This window comes from Myripristis murdjan, chromosome 19 (genome assembly GCF_902150065.1).
Source record: "Myripristis murdjan chromosome 19, fMyrMur1.1, whole genome shotgun sequence".
NCBI lineage: Eukaryota > Metazoa > Chordata > Actinopteri > Holocentriformes > Holocentridae > Myripristis > Myripristis murdjan.
In genome coordinates this window covers 14103426-14126798 of record NC_043998.1, presented here as the reverse complement: position 1 = coordinate 14126798, position 23373 = coordinate 14103426, and the positions used below count along the sequence as shown (strand labels likewise).

General features: G+C 41.6%; 1 protein-coding gene across 2 annotated transcripts in view; it reads right to left on the bottom strand.

The window, feature by feature from the left end:
• LOC115378386 (heparan sulfate glucosamine 3-O-sulfotransferase 6) overlaps positions 1-9474 on the bottom strand; it is a 38264-nt gene extending 28790 nt beyond the window's left edge. For both annotated transcript variants that reach the window (XR_003930115.1, XM_030078635.1), the window contains exon 1: positions 8647-9474. Coding sequence is in view for 1 of the 2 variants with exons in the window: in XM_030078635.1 (XP_029934495.1) it covers positions 8647-9143 (497 nt within the window). In the remaining variant the exon portion in view is untranslated. The remainder of the gene's footprint in view (positions 1-8646) is intronic.
• Positions 9475-23373: the final 13899 nt, after the last annotated feature.

Below are 23373 nucleotides of genomic sequence, written 5' to 3'. Positions count from 1 at the left end.
GAAAACACCCACGTTTCCACTAATTAAACAGCTTTTCTAAATGAATGCACACACAGACACACACACACACACACACACACACTCACCTCAGAAACACTCTAATTGACTCAATATGGACTTCTGCTCGCCTGGCAACTCCCCAAGTCTCGACCAATGAGAGCACCCGATACTGTCCCATCATGAAAAGCCACTTCCGAGCCAGTTACAGTCTGCCACTCCTTGTGGTTTTTCAGCTCATTGTTAGCAGCGTCTTAAGCCGAGGAGCGGAAATCACTCCTGCAGCAGCGAGAGCTTTGCAGCTGGAAACAGTCCATTTAGCGGTCTGCTAATAGTGCCATCTATCAGCCTCTCCTTAGACGAGTCAGTAGGCAGCGGCCACATTTACACACACATCAAAAGTGTGATTATAATGTGATGAAGACAACAATGTGAGAAGGGCACAGCTGGTGTAAACTCCACACTCTGATTAGATTAATGCGACCGTGCTTTTAGCTGATGTGCAAGCGCAGGAAAAAGTTATTGCTGTGAGGTGAGAACATTCGGTCCCCATAAGATTTCCGTAAGTTTTCAGGGGCTAACAAAAGCGGGCTCATTTTTTAGAGTGACAGTAATCGAGATATCGAAACCGCCATATGGCCAAGCGCAATATCCAAACTGCAGTAGCTGCAATTTTTTGATAAAAGTACAAAGTGTGGCAGGTATTGTGGTGCCACAGAGACGCCCTGGTCTTCAAAAAGGAATCTCCAGATGTGAGAAAACATGTTTATTCGGTACAGACTCCAGCAAAATTCACATCATCAGCAGCATTTTAATATTTTTTTCAGTGAAAATGAAAACTATGACGCAAAAATGATCATTCCCACTAAAAGCGACGGCTGATGTCCCTATCTATGCCATGCGTTTTTAAGTCCATTCTTGACCATGTAATCCTCCAATCAGAAGGAAACGATGACAATCAACTAAATTGGAGTTATGAGGTTTTCTTCACATGGGGAATTATCTAACTCTGGAATCATGCGAATGGCGTAATTGGACCAGTGCCTTTCTCGCCATATTGGCAACAGCAAAATGATTGTGTGCATGTAACAGTGTTTCATGTGCGCTGCTCTGCTTTCCTTCAAACTCAGCAGCTGTGTTTCTACATGACACTTAATTCATGTAATTTCCTCACAACATGAGCAGAACTGAGAATTGACCAGTTCCTTTTTTTTTAGGAAGGTTTTGTAAGAGACAGAGAAAGGTGTGTTTCTCTGTGGGATTCCCAGGGTGACTGCAGGTTCTCACGCCCCCACCCCCTGCACCCCTTCAGTCAGACATTAAACAGACATGGACAGCCGTGAGAGGTCCACACACACACACACACACACACACACACACATACAGTCAATGATTACCAGCTTGTCCTGGCAAATCAGTGAAGATGGTAAAGTGGGTGTGAGTTTGAGTGTGAAGTGAACTGCACTCCCATGACAGACTTAAACGGATTATAGCTAAAATAATAACATTGTTTAATCCCTTAGATATTAATTATTAACTGATGATTTGAGGAACAAAATTTTATACCTACAGCATCTTAAATACACATATTATTGCCTATTGACAGCTACAATATTGCTGATATGCCAATATTTTTTTTTATTATGAAACATTTTATCCAATTAATTGTGTAACTTTTTGAGACTTCATTGATGTGATGATTTAAAATGTGTAATTTATTCAGTTTTGAACCAGGCAGGCCAAGTAAGAGCAATTTCTACTCACACTGGATGCCTCGGCCAAAGGAAAATATCCTTTTGCCAATAAACACATCATATATATACAAATTTGCACAACCTGCAATTTTCAAATTATCGTTAAATTTCTATTTTAAAAAATGACAAACAAAATCAGACACAACTGGATCACTTGTGTCACGGTGACCGCCAGGCCGCACTTTTTCTTGATTTATTTATTCATTACTTTAATGTAATTGATGCCTTTTGTTATGTTTAGCCATTCTTTTCCACTAAGTTTTTAATGGCATTTGTATATTCTCTGATTATTTTTTTTTCTCTCTCATTTGGGGGCTGTGGTTTGTCTTTTGTCCCACCTGCATAGCCTGAATTGTAATTTTTCTGCCTTGTTTTTCTTTCTTTATCATCTGTGCAAACTACACTAAAAACAAAGGGCAGTAAAAGGGCAAACAGGGAAGCAGGAAAAGAGCAGGAAGGGGATCAAGAAAGAAAATGACAGACAGGGAAAGAGAGGGGAGATAAGTAGGAAGAGGATTGTTTTGTTCTGGTTCACTAAACATGGCAGCTGATCCGTCATCCTGGGTGTTAAGGTTACAGACCTGATCACACAGATACAGCCTCGCTCGCTCCGTCTGTTTAACTTGGATTTAACCCGGACAGCGAGGTTTGGATGATGAGACTTGCAGGGAAAAGTAACAGCGTGTCTCGAGTCTTCTCCCTGAAAATGCACATCCTTACTCTGACAGTCTGAAATTAAAAACTGCATTTCAAAATTTCTGTCACAGTGAAAATGTGCAAAGGGAGAGTCAAGCCGAGTGGAGCAAGAGGAAAGAGTGTGTAACACGTCCTCAGTAATTAAAACATCATGTAGCTCTAAAACAAATGGCGGCCGTTCAATTATGCAAATATATGTAATTTAATTATTTCTGACTGGGGCGTTTGGCCTCGCGACGCATGCAGAGCTCCAGTTTCTTTTGCCTGTAACTGTGATTGAGATGTGGTAAATTTTATAGTACCCAACAGTCTTGTCGTTTTGCGTCTCGAGCCAGACTTTTCCATTTGATTCCATTATTTCTGACTGGATGAGACGCGCCTCGCCGGGAGGGGAAAGGTCGTCCAATGATGAGCTGTCAAAATATTGATGACTGAGTTGGATCGGGCCTCTTTTTTTCCAGAGTAAAAATCCATACCTATCCCACCCCCGATTTATCAAGTCATGTTTGATTACACCCTTATAGTTTTCCCAGATTAGTTTACATAGTAGCATCAATTCTGACAAAAATCCCTTTGCATGTAAATAGCAGTACATTGCATGCTGATGCTGACTGCTTTTGACAGACGTGCCTGGTTGTGTTGCTGCTCGTGTCCATGGATATAGCTTGCTAGTTTTTCCTTCCCACAATGATGCAGCTTCAAATACTGGCAGGGTCCCGGACCCCGTCTGCCGTACAAAGCCCTCTTTCTTCCAGCAAATTCTATACATTTGATTATTTCCATAATTTTGAATTCTTCCCTGAAAGGCTCTCTTTCTCCAAAACCTTTTGTCAAGCCAAAAAAAAAAAAAAAAAAAAAAAAAAAAAAACGAAGGCAATTCTGTGCAACATACAGCGTCCAAGCAAAGTCCTCAACGTGCACTGAGAGAAATTCAACAGGAGAATCCCCTGTGATTGACAGGAAAGCTTTGCAGGAAATAAAACCTGGACATTCCTGTCTAGGTACTGAGTCCAACTCTCAACTGAATTATACAACATACTTCCTGAGAGAGAGAGAGAGAGAAATATAGACTGTGAGTAGAAAGAAAGAAATACTACATGATGAGAGAAACTATACTGAGTGAGAAAGCAAGTGAGAGACTAAGAAAATAGATGGAGAAATGGAGGGAAAACAAAAGTTAGAGTATAAGGACACAGAATGAAAAAAATGCCGTCCAATGGCCTTACATTACGCAGTTAGTGACACCTGAACGGGCCAATAAATCCATCACAGCAACACTCATGTGGGGTATAAATGTCAGGAGCTGAAGGGAGTAACAGCGTCATGTCAACAAGATTGAATATTCAGGAGTTAATTAATTTCTGCGGCAATGGCGTGATAAAGATGGAGAGCGGTGGATCAATAGAGGGAACCTATTTTGGCTGATCGATATTAGGAAATGAAATTTATACCTTATGGATGTTTATAGTGTCAAGAAAAAGGGCCGGGAAGAGCTGGCGAGGAGTTCAGGTAGAGCTGAGGCGGTGCGAATGGATTCATGCACGCACACACACACGTTCTCACACTAGCTCACACACCAATGCTGTCTAAACCCTCGTTCTCCACCACAAAACCACAGAATCATTTCCAGTGGATGGCAAAGCCAAGGCTTTTCCACATATAAGCATTTTTTCTAAAACAATTTGCCAAATGCTTCCTTTAAGCATGTCCATGTGTTTTACTTGGTTACCAGCTGAAGACAGAGGCCAAGGCTCTTTCCAGGCTCAAAGACACAGACAGCGCTTTGAAATGAAGAGCTCTGTCAAAGAATAAATGTTTAAGTGATACTTTCCAGTTCAGTTTCATATGATTTTGTTGGCTCCCGTTACTAAGGCTCTGGTTCAAATTGATACATGTGAATCACTGGGTACTTAACATGTAATTACACTAAATGAATAATATTTTTATGACTACATTTGATATCTGCAAGTGTGGAATAGACAGGGGAGAGGAGAGGAGGATATAGGTGGAAGGGGAAAGGAAGGAAAGGAAAGGAAAGGAAAGCCGAGGGAAGTCAGGTTTGCCACGTTCCAGTGTGGCTCATATTAAAAATTATTACAATAACTGTTATTGCTTGTCCATAACCCAGCAAAGTACAGAGCCCCTGGGTGCAATAAGCCTCCCCTGCACTGCTACAAGCAGAAGGTGGAGGAAAACTGAGGCGTTCATCACGGGCTGATGTCTCGGAGCACCATCGCCATGACTAACACTTCATAAGGCCTTGTTTAACTACAACCGAGGGCCTAATCCCTCTCAGGCCCTCTGCATGTCCCTGAGCTGTCCATGTTAATGCCTGAGCTGTCATTACACCGGTCCAATCCGCACAGTGTTGACACGAGCTGTCAGCGGATTAGGACAGAGCAAAAACACGCGTTTCATTATGGCTTCATGAGAGAAACAGCGAGACACGAGAGCGCGACAAAGACAGAGCTGTAGGCGTCATGTCTGCGTTAAAAGATTACAAGCTAAGGTCAGTTTCCTATCAGCGGCGAGCATTTAAGAAAAGCACGGAAAGGTCATCACGCCTACCACTTTCTGCTGCTCCACTCCACTTTGACACTGTTAATGCAAAACTACACATCCTGCTGCACACGAGCTCATCTACATTTGTTTGCAACTTTGGGTGTAAAGTCTACACTAAACATTACTGACTCACTAAGAGCTGTGTCTTTGTTTAGTCTTCACTAGCCGGGCGTGAAGCGAAAAATAAGCCAAAACAGTGTTCCAGACAGTCATGGTTTCATCTTTGGAGGCCACTAATGCCTGTCAAAATCTATTTCTCATGAGCCAATGAACTGCAGCTAAAGTATTACTTAAGATGCAGCGAGAGAAACGGGATAACACTGGCCAATGCAGCATCCACTAATGTCATCAAACAGGTACACTGTCTCCAAAAGCCACAGACATAACCTAATTAAGCAATCAGATACCATGCAAACAGCAATATTGACAATAAGTAGTGTAACTGTTCCTGAATTTCATTTTTCATATCACTAATAGGTGGAAAAAGGGCGTGTAAGTTTTTTGTAGTGAAAACAAAACTGTGATTCTGCAGTCCTTGCTTCATTGAACTGCACATGTGAGATGATTTTTTTTTCATGAGTGTTTTTTTTTTTTTACATGATGTGAGATTATGTAATGATATGTGAAATTATTAATAATAAAGTTAGGTCTGATAAGTGACTTTTCCATCTTCTTCATATTTGCTGCTACACTGCACGACCTTTACAGAAAACTGGTAAATGCCCCATTCAGCTTTATGTATTAATTGTTGGTTTCAATTAAAAAGAAACAACTTGAATTCTGAGGCTGTTTCATTTTTCTTTTTCAAGCCAAATGGTGATATAAACCTAACCATGGCCTAAAAACCAAGGTATAAACCAAACTATAAAAAAAGGGGAACCACTACACTTCTAATGGAAAAGCATTTCATATTTTGCTTGGGAAAAAAAGGTCCTGTGGTTCCCCATGAGATGTTGCCAGTTTTGATTGCACTGCATTTGGTCCTCCTACATTTTCTCATCTATCAAATCGATATGCTGTTTCACTGAAGAGCTTACACCTAGCAGAGGCCAAGTGCGACTTTTACGTTGTGATTAAATCCTAGAACTATTTCAGTTGGTGCAGCCATTGACATTTTAGTTGAGTCTACGTTGTCCTTAAGAGGAACTGGTGCAACAGGCTGCTGGTTTCTCTTTTCACACACTATCCACATACTGCAGAACTTTGATCCGGACATTTTGACTCAGCTTTCAGAAGGAATCCTACTCTTCCTGTTCTTTTCATCCTCAGCGCACTCACAAGAATCAAAGTCAGGACAAAAGGAAGTGTATGCCTGTGCACACACTGGCTCTGCTGCTTGATGTGGCTGAGTGCTGCTGCTGTTGCTGCACCTGAGCCGCACAGTGGACGGATCATTACCAGGCTGTATTGATCTCCCCCTTCATGTCTCTCTGTCTTGTTTTCTCACACCATGTCACTCTGTCACACGTCAGGGTTTTTTTTTCACTCTCATCTTTTTCTCGTTCCTTCCTCCTTGTGGTTCCCTTCCTGAGCTGCTCCGTCCTTAAACGCTCTCTTTTCCTCTTTCTGTCACATCAACTGCCTCCATCATCCTTGGCCTCCCGGTATCAGGCCAAAGCTGGGGTTTTAAAAAAAAAACCCAACCTCAGTCAGTCATGTTGTCCACTGCTGTGATGGAAGTTCCCTGCTACATCAGTAAAACCTGCAATATAATGTTATTTCATTTGCCCTTTTAATTAATTCAATTAGTCCTTATATGTATGCATATAGTTTTAAATAAATTCTTCATTTGCAGGCTTGATGTGTGCCACTGATTTGGTGGGTGGATCACCTGACTTTATGGAACTACTGACCCTAAAATAATTTTATTAGTCTGGGTTTCAGTGGAGAGTTTTAGCATCCCACTATGATCTAAGAGCTGCTTCAGATGCTTTTCCAACCAGACCAGAAAAAAAAAATCTGGTGAAAACACTTAATACATGTTTTTTTTTTTTTTTTTTTGCATGAAAATGGTGAAAGATATTTAATATTGCATTAAAATTTCAGCTATTGGTGACATTGGTCAAAAAATACAGAGATTAACCTTCAAAAGGTGAAATCAGTCAAACCCTTATCCTGACCCTCTTGCAAATACATGGCCAGCTGACTGGAGGCTCATCTCAGATGGCCCGCCACCCCCCACCCATCCCAGTGTGCTCGCTCTCTGATCACACCAGGAGTGGCGCAGGCCCCTGGGGGACCAACACAGACACTTAGGGAAGCAGCGTGTCAGCTCAATAAACAGCAATTTATTGGCAGGGGACTATCCACGAAGGCTCTCGGCAGAGCTTCTTATCAGTGCTGAGGGACACTGACGGGAAAGGAAAGGAAAGGAAAGGAAAGGAAAGGAAAGGAAAGGAAAGGAAAGGAGGACAAGGGCTACAGCAGGCTGAGATAATGATAGTGGACATGATGCACCTATAGACAGTTAGTGCACATTAGATGAGTGCATAAGGAGGTCTCAGGAGTGGGTCTGTCAGTCAAAATGCATGCCGCAAGGCCAGGTTTTGTTCAAACCTACACAACTGTATTTTAAATTCTAGTGAAGATCCTGGGGTTTTCAAATAACAAATATCTGCAGCCGAATTAAAGGGAAATATGTATAAAATGATGCACAAGACATCTAGAAATTCTCTATCTGATGCAATACTGCAGCCCCAACACAGTGGCATCTTGAATTTGAGTATTCAATGTAAGTGTGTGATGTATCTTCAGTGAAGCATTACAACCAGCAGGTACAGAATACTGTCTTACAAAAAAAGTTTTTTCTAACTCTGAAGCTACTTAAGGAGAAATATGAGGGGAAATCACTGGAAAAATACTTATGTTCACTGTGGTTCTCTAAGAAATCAAACTAACTTGGCACAATGAAACACAATCAAAAGACCACAAGGTGCACACAAGATCCCAGGTGTTTAAAAACTGGCCACTTAAAATTTTAGTTTCCTTTATGAACCAGTTGGTTGGGTTTTGTCAGGTTTTCTATTCAGAGGAAGAGGCGCTTCTGATTCCAGAGAAGCTAAATTACCAACTGCACATTCATTTCTGCCACATCTGCTCTCTCTGGTAGGCACAGACCACATCAGAGTGGTTAGACAAGCTGCAGCTTCCCCTAAATGCACAGTGTGAAACTACTGGAGATGACCGAGATAGCTTGCAAATGTGTTTGCGGGTGGAAATTCCCAAATAAATTACAAAATGCGCATTTGTTTTGTATATTTTTTTTTCTTTCTTTCTTTTTTTTTTTTTTTTAGGACATGGGCACTGCATTCCCTGTTAATGATCACATGATGACTTCTGCTAAATTGGCTACTGGTAATTAAAATACCTAAACATATAGCAGCGCACACGGACTGATATGTTGTGCTGTAAAAGAGCCAGTTCAGTGAAAGTCATGATTAATCATTAACTCGGAGCATGGCATACACATGTGCTTGTCAAAATCAACTTACTGGTATCAGCAGTCAGGCGTTGGTACCCTGCGGTTTGATCTTTGACCCAATGAATAGGTTCAACAAGCCTTTTCATTCAACTTTTTCACTCCATTTCCAAGTTAAAGTGCTTTATCACATTTCATCTGTATTAGCAGAGTCTTTACCTGTACCACTCCAGCCCCTTGTCGTAGAAGCGATCGAAGAAGTGCGGCTCAGCGCCCACGGCTCTCACGTCCGGATGGATGCGCAGGAACTCCAGCAGAGCCCGGGTGCCACCTTTCTTCACCCCTATGATGATGGCTTGAGGAAACTTTTTGCTGCCGAAATTGTTGGCTATAGAGATGTTGCTGGAGCCTGATGCGGCCGGCAACACGTTGCTGTCAACAGTGTCCAAGTCCGACAGCTGCTCCCGGACAAACGAGACCGGGGACGCGTTCTTGTGCGCACCGGGGTGCTGCGCTTCTGGTCCATCATTTAAGAGGATTTTGTTCAGAAAGCTGCTCTGCTGGTCATACACAGGTCTGGGTAAGGAGTCGCAGTATCCGGTGAGGCAGTAGAACAGGTAGGTGAAGAGAATGATCATGGTAAAGAAGACGGACAGCTTGGACTGCACCCTCAGGTGTCCAAAGTTGAACGCAGCTCTCCATTTACTACATCCCATGAGTCGCAACCCTGAACCGGAGGACACCACGCAGGAAACATGCCATGTCAAATGACTTCATACTAAGAGGCTGATGCAAAAATCAACGCGCTCAAGCCGCGGCGTCAAGTGGCGCAAAACTTGCCCACAGCGCGTCAAAAATGCCCTCATCTTTCTCGGCGGATCTTAACTGCTCTTTGTCCGGCTGACGATCCATACCCTCCTCCAGGCATCAGACACAACTTCTTTCAGCTCTTTTAGACAACTTGGATTGAAGTGCGACTCTCAGAGCGAAGCTGGTCGTGAGTTTATGTCACCGAGCGCTCCGTCCCTCCGTGTGCGCTCCCGTGGCTCCTTGGCAGCGACTCAACAGAAACCCTCAACCCTCCTTCCCGTCCGGCTGCCAAATCCACGCCCTGTTTATCAAACACACGCCCCTTCCAATCCCCGGGCCGTGCCACTCTAAAATAACACCAGAAATAATTACGGGCACCATGCAGCCTCTTATGGAAAAGGGGGGAAATCTTGTATCACATTATTTTGGGAGCAATTGTGGAGGAATATAGGACTATTTTTTTCTGTTTTAGAATAGGAAAACCTTTGGAAAATGATGAAGAGGGTAGTTATTTTTTGATTGCAGAATGAGGATGCAATTTCCCCTCGTTTCCCGTTATAATTACCCACTGACTGTAACACTTATTGCATATTTGGAAGCTCAGACCAGATTTTGCCTCTTGCCCAAAACCGTGGTCTGAATGGCCGGATAGTGGCCACCTGTATGTCTGCTGGCCGGCCTGACCACACAGCCTCGTGGAGCCAAACATGACACACACGTTTAACCCCTTCACTGCTGCCAAACAGGCACAGACAGGTGCCACCAGCTAACCAGCATGAGGGCTGTCTTTCACTTTCACCCTTTCTCTCTGTTTGTGTGAGTGTGTGTGTGTGTGTGTGTGTGTGTGTGTGTGTGTGTGTGTGTGTGTGTGTGTGTGTGTGTGTGGTAACAGTGGTAAACTTGCACTAATCAAGACCACCATCAGTTTCTCTGGTGTTCTACTTTCTTTGCTTAGTATCTGTTGTATTTTCAATGTAAAGGTAAAAGTTTCATAATTATGTAATCCCTGAAACAAGAAATAAAAGGGAAAGAAATCCTTGAGATGTTTTAAACATTCATATTATATTTTTTCTAAATGAGAGTCTTAAGTGTTTTGCAGTTTGTGTTTTTCTTCAAACAAGTGAAAAAATCTGCCATTTGGGTTGAGATAATGTCACTTGTTTCCCATGCAGTTTCACTTTTTTAGGGATGTTTTCTGGTAACAAGTAAGAATATGTTGAAACAAATCAGAGTAAGGCAGATCAGCCCACTAGTATCAAGAAAGCGACGCTTAATTCAAGACATTTCTGGAAACAAGTTGATTAATATTAGAAATGAGTGGGATTATCTCATCCCACTGGTGGATTTTTACACTTGTTTGAAGAAAAGTAAGATTTTAAGACTGTAAATGAGGGTAAACAACATCAACCAGCTCATAAACGTGGCACTGAAACATTTGAAATCACTGATACCCTGAGGGAAACCCTAAAAGGTTTATATTACTGGAATTTATAAGCATAACATTTTAGGGGGTTCCATCAGTTGTAATTATGGTAAAAGATTTTATATGATTTATATATATATATATATATATATATATATATATATATGTGTCCTCAGGAATAATGAATTAAACCATCACTCAGTCTGCCCTTTTGTTCCTGAGCCTTGCAGAGACAATCTGACAACATGAGCTATTCTGCAAGCTATGACAGCCTCTTTACATGAAGGTAAAGACCTATAATCACAGATAAAACGCTTGGATCTCTCCCACTGCCTCAGGCCAGTAGCTGAAGTGACTTGAACTGAACTGACTGTGGAAATACTGAGGATGTGCTGCTGTAGTGAAAACCTCAAAGTCCTTCCAACGGGATGACTCCTGGTTTGCATTTCGTCTCGGCAACCTGCATGCAGATGCTCCCTGTCCGTCATCTCAGAGTGCACAGATGAGCTCCTCCCTCTTGAAATGAGCAGCAGACTTTGCTTTTAATTTTCCGAGCGTCTTTGCATGCAACGCTTTGGGAAAGATTTTGATTCCAACCACCAGCTTTTTTTGGCCTCGCTCTGAGCTCCAGCCCTCTCTTAATCAGACTAAGCAGCACCACTCCGCTGCCACTGTCGCAGTCCTGCGTGGAAAACCCACAGAAACTCATACAAGCACTTTGCACTGGATTGCAACACAGTGAACTACTGCTGATAATGATGGATAAGAGGGAATCTTATAGTAATAGCTAAAACCATTAAAAGGCATTCAGAGAAGATGGAAGAGTTCATATTTTTACCAAAACTGAGTTTACATTTGCCAACATAATATCCTGGAAAAAAAAAAAAAAAAAATCCTGAATATCAGAGTAACTGTTTCTGTATCACACTTATTCCCACTCATGGTCCAAAAGTAGATGTCATGATATCACAGAGAGATAATTCCAGTGCAGCTACAATACAGTTTAACCACAGGGAAAAAAAAAAATCAGTGATTGAAAACAGGGGTACCCAAACTTTTTCATGTCAAGGACTCTTAAAATACACACACAATAGACCACAGAGCCCCATTTCAGAAAATTTGTCCTAAGAATCCCCTTTGAGAAGATTTTCATGTGGAGATATAAAAAGCCATTATAACCAAACTATGATCAAAATAGGATCATTATAAATTATGATCAAAATGGTAGTCTTATGTTTTTCTACCTTCCAGATTTTTTTTTTTTTTTTTTTCAAATAAAAGTTGATTAAATGACTCCATTCCTCCTTTTGCTGGGGACCCCCTGGTGGTCCTGGACCCCAGTTTGACAGCCACTCATCTAAAACCTCAACAGCTATGAGGTTTTGGTGTCACACCCTGACAATCAAAGAGCTGGAGCTTCTTTCTAGAGCTAACATTTTAACATTTTGCACCAATGCTCAGCAATCATACAGGAAGAAAACCATTGTAGAAGAGACAGAGATAGGAGTTTTTCCACCCACAGTCACCACAATAGCCCAGAATGCATTGCAGCTACCGCTTTCATGTCTGCGTATCTGTCTTTGGTAGCGTGTGTGTGAAACACAACACTCTCTTCAAAGGCTTTTTTGGTAATTTTACCAACCAACATGCCCTTGCTCTCTCTCTACCCACTCACTCTTACACAAGTGCAAAATCTTTTGACACTTTTTAATATCACTCTCGCCTTTTCCACGTACACACAATAAATTATGACACTCAACCACAAAATAACTCCTGCAATGCATTCAACATTACAATTTGAAGATAGCTAACCGTGTAAGACTATCTGTCCAAGGGTGGATTTTTTCCTTTAAACACAGCAAATATGAGTTACACAATGTTCTTCATATATGTTATAACGTTTCAGATAATACCTAGTTATTGTGTAATGGCAAAGCCATCTTTATATGCTCTATTAAAATCTGTATTTGCTGATCAGGCCTTGTATTAATCAAAGATATGCTGATGAAAGCCTTTTTTACCAAACCAAATACAGGCCATCAAGGTCAGAGGACACTGGATACCGCCCCCCCTTTTCCCCAAATTGCTTTTGACTGTATATGAGTTACAGTATATATCGGCTATTGGCAGCTTCACCTTATATGTTAGAATATAAGTGAGGCTCTACATGGCGGCACATCTATACGGATGATAAATCCAAAGTCGATGACAATATCTATCGATCCAGGCCTCCTCCAACCTGGCAGAATGTCAATTTGCCCAAGTCTCTAAACAGAGAAGGCATCATTTACCCTTCTGTCCTCTTGGAGTACTTCTACATATTGATCCGCCCTGATGTTGAAAAACAATCGGAGATGTGCCACTTTGGAGTCAAAGGGATCAATAAGGCGTGCCTGCTTTGGTTTTTGGTGTGCGCTGATGGGAGCTGTGTTCATTCCAGTTCATTTATAGTAGCAGGTCCAAGTGATATGCCAAAATATTGCAAGCATTCAGCGTTTCCCACAAATATTGTTGTTGGAAGGGTGGAAAAACCTCTGAAACAGCATTTAAAACCATCATAGGACATTAAAACTGACCACTGAAACTCATGAACCTCACTAATGAAATTCTTTCAGTTTTAGCAGCTATTTAAAGGCGAGTTGACCCAACACACCTATTAAATGGAAGCAGAACGTACATTTACTCAAGTGCTGTGCTTAAGGTCAGTTTGAAGCACTGGCACTTGGGTATGTCCAGTTTGCAAGACTTTTACATTTCCTACGCTACATTTCTGCACTACACTTATCTGACAGCAGTCGGACAGAAGAAGTTTCCCCATGCAAAACATTAAATGTGATGCATTGTTTGAGTGTAAACTGGCCAACAGGATATGGAGCAGTTAGAGCTATAATATTAAAATACAACAAGTCAACACTCTGAATGGAAACATTCTTCACAATGAATACATTTTCTTTTCTTATATTTTACCGCTGATACTTGTATACATTTACTTAAATAACACTTTCAATGCAGGACTTTTACTTTTCAAGGAGTCATTTTTCCATTAGGTAACCAGCAAAGGATTTGAGTATTTTTTTCCTCACTCAGTGGCAGGGAACCTCTGGGATAAATTATGCCTTTAAACTGAAAAAAGACAAGTTTATCTCACTGAAATACACAACAATTTGATTTCACAGAAATATGTTTAATAACCACAACCTTTTAACAATGCATTACAGAGTAGTGGCATGAAATGGGTTAAAATAACGTGCTGTACAATGAAAACAATGCCAGTGCAAAGACAAATAGGACAAATTATGTGACACTAGCACCAGTTAAAAGTGCATGCGACCAATGGACATCAGCAAGCTGACAGTTAGGTTTAGGCACCAAAACCACTTGGTTAAGGATAGGGAAAGGTCACGGTTAAATATGTTAAAAAGCAAATGTTACCATGTGATATGAACAAGGTAACATTTGCAAGTGTTGTAAGAAACATAGTATTTTTCTACATTCCTTGTTTACAGTGTTTATATTGCTCTTTGGTACTGTTATCTGTATATACTGTTTATTGTGTAAATTGTGCTTCGTATCTTGCTATCCACTTTGCTGCTGTGATGCGTGAAATTTCCCCACCGTGGGACTAATAAAGGAATATCTTATCTTATCTTATCTTATCTTAAACAAGAAACAAACACACTGGTCTCAGACAGAACTGCGTTCACCACTTCACCAGTCTGCTTATATGGACTTTTTCAGTCTTCATACTATTGGTAACTTGTGTTTCCTAAATGTCTTTGCATTAACATCTTTTTGTGATTCTGCCAAGTCATTTGAACCCATTTTGTGCCACCACCACGTAATGCATTGTTGTGCTCATTTCATGTATTTCTATGAGACCAGGCTGCAAAAAAATGACTTAACAATTAATAAATAAAATGTACAAAGAAAATAGACTTCACCAGATGTTGCTTCTCTGTAGTTGCGGTCAGGGAGGAACTGCCTTCACATCAGCACTATGCAATATTTAATAAAAGGCTATTATCTCACTTCAATAATTTTACAGGAACCTAAACTAAGGAAGTGAAAACACACACATGCACACACACACACACACACACACACACACACACACACACACACACACCTGCACCTGTGAGTGACACCCTGTATGCTGAATTCCTACACACCTGTGTAAGGCTCTGGCTCTGGGAAGGTAGACAGCTGTACAAAGCTTGGCAGCGACCATTATGGTCTGTAATCCCGGGGTAAGTCCCTATGACGACGTGCGGCGGCTCCTTCAAAGCTGGGATCTGTTTCATGTGTCTGCTGCGGCTCCAAGGCCCTCGGGCCCCGCTGAGTCCCCGTCATCACACTGTGTGCGATGGACTGATGTGTTACTGTTTACCAAACACACCAGATCACTGACTGAGCAGCACATGAATACTCAAGGAGACTGTGGCGAGGTGTAATCGTTTTAGGCGTAGCTTGGGCTTGATTGAGAGGAAAACCAAACCGAGTAGGCGAGAATGAAACACAGATAGGGGCTCATAAACATGTCCCACACCAGAGCAAGAAAAGGAGAAAGAAAAGAAAGAAGATGATGAAGTCAACACAGAGGAGGCTGGTAAACAAAGAACAAAAATTCATAATTGATAAGTACGGGGAATCAAATAAATCAAAACTGCCCTGAAGTTAAATTACACTGATGCAGGGAAAGGTGAGACTGTGGTGGTAAACAGGAAGGTGGGTGTGTCGGTGTTTTCAAAGAAACAGAGAGGGAGAGGGCGCGTGTTTCTGGCACTGTGTGTGTGTGTCTTCACAAGGACAGAAAGATGAATTAAAAACACATTTTGCCGCCCTTCACTTCTTTAACCTCTTGACTCTGATTTTCCCCTTAAATTTCCCCTTAAGTAGCTTCAAGCTCATTTTTTCCACATTGTGTGACCACGTCACACGCATACTCTGTATCTGCTGGTTGCAACGCTTCATTGAAACTACAGCACGCTTATTCTGAGTGAAATATGCAAACCCAAGCTGCCAGTGTTTTTATGGTCGCACTATAACATCGAATGGAAACAATCTAGATGTCCCGTGCTTTATTTTCTACACGTTTCCATGTAATTTGGCACGACATATCTGGTACCTTTGGAAACTTTGGGACGTCGATGAGAATTTTAAATAAATTTATGTGGCTTTGAACAAAGCTTGGCTGCAAAACATGCATTTGTAATGATGGAGTCGCGTAGTGCAGCCAGGAAAGAGGTTAAGGGGGCTATCTTAAGGTTAGGACTTGGCTTCAGGGTTAAGATTAGAGTTAGGGTCAGATGTTCAGGAATTAATCTTGTAATTTAAGGTTTTCTTGAGTGCAGAGAGACAAAAGAGGAGTGTGTCGGCTGTTAGTAAGGGTATAATGTTAATTTGAGTCACTGAAGATGGAATTATGTTTTAGTCACTGATGGAAGCGCACAGAGTTCACTCAGAGTTAAGGAAACTTGATGCGTTTTAGATCGATGTATCTATTTATTCTTCCTCTCTGCTTTGTATTTCTTTTTAAAGGGCGTTACATGTTTTCATCTCCCACAATAGCTAACCCCCTCAGTGTTTCAGGTCAAATTGAATAAGCCAGACTTCTCAAGTTGTCCAGAAGGGCGTTACAACCATTATCCCATAGGAGAATAAGGAGCATTGTCCCCACATTGTGTTGGATCACTGAGGATACAATACATGGGACCAGCAACTGGGGAGCTGCTCTTCAAATGGCCTATTAACTCACCTAGATGGAATGTGTTTCCTGGTCCTCAGATAAGCCCTCACCACACCATGCACACACACACACACACACACACACACACACACATGCACGCACACATAGAGATAGAGGGAGTACTGCTGTCACTGGGGATCATGGATAGACACCAGCATACAAAGACGAGCTCCTGACTTGGGCTCATCTCTTTTCAAACGAGCCTCCTGTGATGGAGGGCAGGCCCGTCTGGCTGCTGATCGGAATGGTGTGTGTGTGTGTGTGTGTGTGTGTGTGTGTGTGTGTCTGTGTGTGTTTGGAGGGGTTGCTGAAAGGAGCAGGAGCCCTATCAGCTTCCCCGTTCTCACACTCATCTCCCCCTTCCCGTAGAAAACACTCATCGCTAAACTTCCCCAGACACCAGCAGCAAAGGGCAGAGCGGATTAAAGGATGAGTTACACACAGGTTTTGTTCAGATGACAGCCAGTTGAACATGATGGCATCTACTCCACGCTTTCATGTGCTAAAAATGTTTGCAATGCGTTGCCGTCTGTGTGATGCAGAACAGGCAAGTCAAACTATAGTATTACATAAAGTCACAATGAAATGTTAGCAAATTCTCCATTGCATAATATAGAAATGGCAAAAATGTCTATTTTTATTTCCCCATATTTTTTCAACAAAGTTCTGTTTCTTTTACTGGGTGGAAAAGAGGTTAGCGGTTAATTCACAGCATGCCAGTATGCGAATATAAAATTTCCAACCAATAATACCATCACCAGTTTTTCAACAATCCCCCACCATCCCTTATATAAAACCTTATCTTTCCTTCTTGTTCGATTGATTGATTGATTGATTGATTGATTGACTGATTGATTGATTGATTGATTGATTGATTGATTGATTGATTGATTGATTGACTGACTGATTGATTGATTGATTAACTATATTAATCTCCAAGGGGGAAACTTTGGTAACCACTGCATGCTAAAACAAAAGTAAGAGAGTAATAAATTAAGATCACTACAATATACAAATGGATAAAATCTTACACAAGATAACCACAAACTCCTGTAACTCTACCTGGTACAGTGAATGTACAATCATTCTAATCTACATCATGTCATCTGCATCATTTATGTTATGCCACATTCAGAGTGACATGATGTCGGCGTTCACCCTGGAAACCTTGTCCCTTTTTCCTGACACATCACGGTTCATATATTCATTTTGAAGAATTGCAGGGCAGTGCAAGTGCAAGATTAAGCATAAAAAGCATTTCCGGAGGTGATTGCCTCACCACTTTGGAACTTACTCTAACAAATTGTGGATGGGGCATTTAAAACACTGATGCTAAAGGTTTTGTCTGAATAAATCTCAGATGCTGGTAAGTGTCTGGTTGCTTTTTCCTGATGAATCCTCTGTGCAAAGGAAGAGGTGCTTTTTTATGTTCCCGGAAGCAGTAACAGGGTTTGTTTGTAATAAATTTAAGAAGAACTTGTTGGTTGGTGAACAGACAAAGAGAAGAGCACCACCTACAGACTCTCAGACTGCATCAACAGAAAATCCAAGAAATGGTTGTTGCATTTATCTCAAGAGAAGCAAGTGCAAAAAAAAAAAAAAAAAAAAATGAATCCAGCTTCTACCGCTTAACACCAAGCATGGAGACGAAATATTTTAAAAAAAAACATCTCGCAGATAGCCTTTCACTTTTCCAAGCGGCTCTGAATCCCATGTACACAACACCAACAAGCTTTACTACACAAACAGCACCCAAACAAACACCAACCAATGAGGGTGCATCCAATCGCAGCAGCCTACTGCTCTGCTCTGTGAGCCGGCCTGTTGTGTGAAAGCCTGCGGCAGGGCCATATCCTCAGCCATAACTGCAGGGCAGAGCTCTGCGGCTAGCTGGGTAAGTATAGGGCAAGGCAGCATCGTACATTATCACATGGGTGTGGCTACTAGCTCGCTGCTCACAAAATGTTTTCAGCTGAGGAGTAAAGAAGGCATGCAAAGTGCCAGGCGTGCCTGCACAGGAACGATCACCTCAACCTGCGACATGTGGGAATTTTGAGGATAATAATAAAAACTGTTTGTCAGTCTGAAACCAAGCCATTAGCGGGAAACGCTGTGAGCAGCTGCCTCGCTGAATCCCCACCTGATGCCTGTCTGTCAGTCCTATTTGGGACTTTTACTGCTGTGTATTGTGGTCAGGCGGCCGCTGTTGTCTCCAGTAAAACCTTTCTGGCTTCATCTCTGGAGGTCCCTCAAAGGGAGCAGCGGCACTGCTCTGTTTACACCTGGTCTGGGTTCTTCTTGATACTTTTTGACTTTGTGTAAACTGTCAAGGAGAAAGCCCCTTGGTTGGGAAAAAAAGCTTGGAGAGCATAAATGAACTTCAGATGGGTCCTGTTGAGTGGAAACATTCTGGTTTTGCACTAAAACAAATATTTTAACCATGATTGCCAGTTGGGTCATTATGAAGCTTACGCTTTGTGTAATAGGATTGGGGAAAATCCATGATGAGATGAAATTTAGATGCTTATTTGTAAGTTGCTGATTGGTGGTGACAGTGCACTGACTGGCCAGCATGTTGTCAGCGTTTTGGACTCATCCACAGCGGCAGGAGTTACGATGAAGGAGCAGATAAGGCGTCAGGTGTGCCATGCAACATTGAGATCCAGACAAAACAACATGGGCAGAGATCTGCTGATCTCTTGACATCTGACGTCTCTGATGGAGTGAGCACAGCGGTTGAGACAAAAATGTAACATTCAGTGGGAGGGCAGTTGTCTAGGAATGTGTTTGGGCTTTAAAATGAAACACAAGTTCTGCTCCAAAGGATGAAAAACAAAGTTGTCATCTGAAGTTGATCACTATATCTCTATAAACTATTTTCTAAATAGAAAGAAATTTAGGCCCAGATTTACTAAAACCATTAGAGGGTACCAAACTATTATCAGTGTTCGGTCAATCTTTGTGATCAATCTGCAGAAAATCCTTAATATGTCATTATTTTACATTTTACATTGCCCCTCAAACACATGCCCCTCTTTAATGAGTTCTTAATTTCAAGACTTTACTCCTTAATTCTACTTCAGATTAGGAAGAAAATCAAGAAGATGCACCTTAAAAATTCTTAATCCATGCACAAACTCCCTTCATTTTCCCACTGTTGAGACCCCTGAATTTCAAAACTCAAATTAAGGTGCATTTTCTAGAACAAATCCAGGTATTGATTTTGATAATGAAGTAGAAAATCCTGTTTTGCATCTGAAAATGTCTTTATTCATACACAGAAGTGTTTAATTGAAGCTTAAGGGATCTTGTTGAGTTATGTCACTGGTTTTGTACGTGCTTAAGCTTTTTGCAAACATTAAAGGCTTCAGTACCTCAGGGTTTGAAGTTTTAAAGTATTGCTCTTTTATCCAACAAGGGCTGAACATTCCTACAATCTTGTAAGTATAGTAATATGATGTTGCTATTGTCAGGTGAAAACCATGTATCTCCAAAATGTCAGCTGTTCAGGAACTAAGAAAGATGGTCTTGTTTTCAGCTTGACCACCAACATTTTTGAGGCTGTCCAAATGGTTTTGAAAAGTTTTCACCAACCCAAGGGTTATACCATGGAGCAGCATGGACTGTAATCGTTCAGCTAAAGTTAAAATATGAGAATCACTAAAGTCAAGAGTTCGAAACTCCTCACGCAACAGTGATCATTTGTTTTGATGTAGTGGTGTTTCAAATGTTTGACATCTCACCCAGGACTGAAAATCTTCCTTGGCGAGTGAAGTGAGATAAAAGCAACTTTGGCCATAATGCGGTCAAGAAACACTCACAGGAATGAAGCAACAAGTGACGTCAGCCACGTTTAATAAGAACTGAGCAATCAGCCGATCTCTGCTGCACCCCACAGCAGTAAGCAATCAGCTTTTTCTTTGATAGGTTATCTGACAGGTATAATTCAAGGTAATAAGACCACCCGTAAAACCTGCTGATTAGAGCCGCGCGTGTGATGACCTGCTTATTCCACCCCGCTCCACAGAATGTGTGTGTGTACGCGCGTGTGTGTGTGTGTGCACGTTCTTGCATGCAGCCACCCCTTCGTTGACCTTACACTTTCCTCTGCATCAAATCCAAACATTTAGCTAAGAATTTTGGATCGCACGCTACAGCTACTGTACGATTTACAGTGCTGTGTACCGAGGATTTCCAAAACCGAAGGATTCCATGATCTACAGTCATGATGTCATTCATGCAGTAAAAGCTGGCCTATAATCATTCTGGTCGCTTCTTCTTCTCCTTCTTCTCTGCATGGAATTCCACAGAGGGGGGCGATATATCAGCAGCTGGACACGGCCGTAAATACAGAGACGGACCACATAGCCCATCAGATAGATTCTTGCAGAACCCAAGGACAAAATAAAAAAATGACTAATGTTAGCGCTGGTTTCTGTCACGCTGTGTGTGTGAATGCGCTGAGTTTGGAAGCGGGAGCCCTTGAGTAGCTGTTACGCTCGATGTTAACGCTTGACCAGCATGCCTGACGGTCTTCTTTTCCATTCTTTGACAACTTAAGCGGGAGGCAGGGCCAAGCAGCAGAAGTCAATGGACTGTGGTGCAGAGGGAGCCTCAGGAAAAGTTAGAAAACTTGCAAGAAGAGGACGTATTCAACAGCCCGACCACAGAATTATACCTCTGTAAGCCCGGGCCTGACCCAGTCCAGGAGAGAGGCAGCCTAAACAAACATGCCCCCCCAACCCCACACACACACACACACACACTCACACATGCACACACACACACACACACACACACAATCACATATCTGCCTTTAGCATATCAATTCCAGGTCTGCGGCAGAGGCCAAGAGAAAAGGTCCTGATTAAATAGTTTTGGAGCACGCATCGCTACGGCCCAGGGAGCACAGCAGCTTTGAAGCCGCTTGATTGTCGGCGTTTGGGCATTATCTGCTCCCAGGACCCGAGATAACACGGTTAGACAGCGCTCAGAGCCCATGTTTACTAACAGTCACTGGTGCTGTCATCCTGCAGAGCCGACACAGAAAAGAATCCAAACTGAGGCATAATCAGACTGACTGTGATGATTGTGCAAGTTCATGTGGCTCGACGCATGCAGGACCTGCACCTGCATGGTGGCATACAACACTTTGTATCAACTTGCAATAAAAATGTAATATCACATCTATGCCTGTTTTCCAAGCATACATTTTTGTCATTGTCAGCATTACATCTTTGTTTATCATATAGACCACAAACATTACACAATTTCCTTCATGGAAATGTAACATAATACGTTCACAGGATTTCCATATATGTCCTTATGCCATGGTCTGGGTGAATACTCATTTCTGATTGGCTGGTGGGTGCTTTTAACCTTGCAATGCACACAAAGGCCAGTAGAACTACTCTTCTACATTCATATGGCGGCCATAAAGGTCCAAAACAACCAATGTAGCCATGGCAACATACTGAAACTTACTCATAACTCTAACATTACCCGTAACCTCTGCCCTTTCATTAGAATACAGATTACTGACTGTTTCCCAGCTATTAAAGATGCTACACTATGTAATACTGTTGAAGGTCGATACTGGGATGTCTGTAAGCATATAATGATAAATTACTTATAAATCACTGATAAATTTCATGCTAATTTCCCTTTTTGTCAGTTGAGTAAAAAGAGTCCTTAAATCAAACCATGTCCACCACTGAGCTAGCTGAGCCATTTTTGTGTAGCCTCGCCTGTATGAAAAAATTGCAGGCAGGAAATTTTTATTTTCAAAGGACTTTGCTGCCTACAGTAGTTATCGCTGCCTATTTTTAATTTCTGGTAAATGACCCGTATTGGTATTGGTAATGGTATGAAAACCCTTTCAGACACACCTCAGTGGATTATCCCTGACATATTAAATATGCTATGCATAAATGAAACACATTTGAATTTCACATTTTCATTTTATTACTATCATTATTATTATTAGTAGTATTGCTGTTGTTAATTATGTGTTAATGTGTGTTAATGTAATAATGTGTTTTTAGATTTGCACATATAGGTTACACATGTATGTATTAAACAGATGTTGGCCCAAGTTAACTATAGATGAAACATCTGTACGTATGTATGTCAACATTTGTCTGGTAAAGGAGAGTATATGTTCATGTATTAGATTTCTGACATTGTACATGTCTTTGAAATGTTTTTACTATTTCTGAGAAATGCGTTATTTATTTTTTGCAACAAGGTATTACAGTGTGAAAAAGCCTCAAGATGGCAGCGCTGAGGGGATTAAGGTGCAGTCCTAAATCATTTTCCCATTGTGCTTAGCTTTAGTTCCTCAGACTGAGCACCACTTCAGCAGTCCAACTGAAAAGACAAGGCGTGTTTGAAGCACCAACACCTCACGGTCAGCAATTCTGTGCAATAGTATCGTAACATGCCAGAATGAGGGTCAACTTTATTCACCATATACACCGCATGGGAATTCAATTTAGTGATTAGTCAGGCACGCAGCATACAACAACAAGTGATCCATGATTGTAAACTATAAAAACAAGCTATGTGGAAATAAAAGGACAAAAAGTACAAAAGGCAGATATCAGCAGTGCAAGCAAAGCTGAACAAATTGCATGGTGCAATGTGCAGAAGGAGAGCTGTTGGACAAACGAGAGCAACGAGACAAAGCAGAATAACTGATTAGGATGACTGCCTGAGGGAAGAAACATGAGGGTATAACATAACTTCCTGTACAGCGTATGTGTGTATAGACTCGTGTATGACATGTAGACAGTGTTGGAGCTGTTGTAGCACGTCTAGGAAAGCAGTAAGTCACCGAGTCCCTCGCTGCTTTCTACCTCAGATCCCATCAGGAGATGAGAGGTGTCGATACCTTGCCGTCTGCGCCGCCTATTAACTGACTGCTATTGATGCTCTGGATCATGGAGTATGATGTATGGCGAAGTGT